Here is a 931-nt window from a genome sequence, read left to right on the forward strand (position 1 = left end):
CTGCGAGCCCTCCTTTGCTTCGGTCCGACTCCGGGATTGGACGGAGCTGACATCATTGGTAGCCTCTGCAACACCGCCAGGAAGTTAAATCTGATGCAACTGCTTCTTTTTGAAAGAGGAGGTCCAACTGAAAGTTTGGCAACCAGTTCTTTAGAACTTCTCAGCTCTGACTATATTTATTTTTACGCTTTTTTTCAACCTATAGTTGAAAAAAATGTACTAACTTTGGATTTGTGCAATAAAAATATGCAATGAACTTTAAAATTTCCTGGAAATGGTACACACACTTTTTAATGGAAAATTTCAACATAATAATGTGAATTTTGTGTTTGTTTCCTCCAGGACGAGCAAACTGAATGGGGAAAGCAGGAGTTGACGAGTGCTGAAATCCAACAGAAAGTGAAGGAGTACAACGCTCAGATCAACAGCAATCTGTTCATGAATATGGTGAGTTGGGATTGTAATCAAATTTTCAAGAAAAATGTATTTAAATGTAATATTTGTTTGTTTACTCTTCAAACAGAACAAGGATGGGTCCTACACTGGCTTCATAAAGGTGCAGTTCAAACTGGCGAGACCCGTATCCGTTCCAGCTCCAAAGAAAGGAAGCCAAGAGGCTGGAGGGAGGAGGGCCAGTGGTGTGAAACGCCGTACCTCCTTCTACCTTCCAAAGGACGCCTCCAAATATCTGCACATAAGCTCACGCACCTCTGCCCGGGAGGTTATCGAGGCTTTGCTGAAAAAGTTTACAGTCGTGGACAATCCTGGCAAGTTTGCCCTGTTTGAGCGCAGCGAGCGTCATGATCAAGGTGCGGCTCTTAAATCCAGTTTTCTGTTTACACAAAACATCAAGTGTTGTGAGGTTCTAAACTTGTTTGTGTGTCTCTCAGTTTATATCCGTAAGCTGTCTGATGAGGAGCGCCCGCTGCGT

General features: G+C 43.2%; 1 protein-coding gene across 1 annotated transcript; it reads left to right on the forward strand.

The window, feature by feature from the left end:
• Positions 1-315: 315 nt before the first annotated feature.
• LOC112139289 (ras association domain-containing protein 1-like) lies at positions 316-925 on the forward strand (the record flags this gene model as incomplete). Its single annotated transcript, XM_024262034.1, has 3 exons — positions 316-447; positions 524-809; positions 891-925. Coding segments are annotated over 3 exons (453 nt in total), but the record flags the coding sequence as incomplete, so codon positions are not given.
• Positions 926-931: the final 6 nt, after the last annotated feature.

The sequence above is a fragment of the Oryzias melastigma genome, unplaced genomic scaffold, assembly GCF_002922805.2.
Source record: "Oryzias melastigma strain HK-1 unplaced genomic scaffold, ASM292280v2 sc01478, whole genome shotgun sequence".
In the NCBI taxonomy this organism is placed as follows: domain Eukaryota; kingdom Metazoa; phylum Chordata; class Actinopteri; order Beloniformes; family Adrianichthyidae; genus Oryzias; species Oryzias melastigma.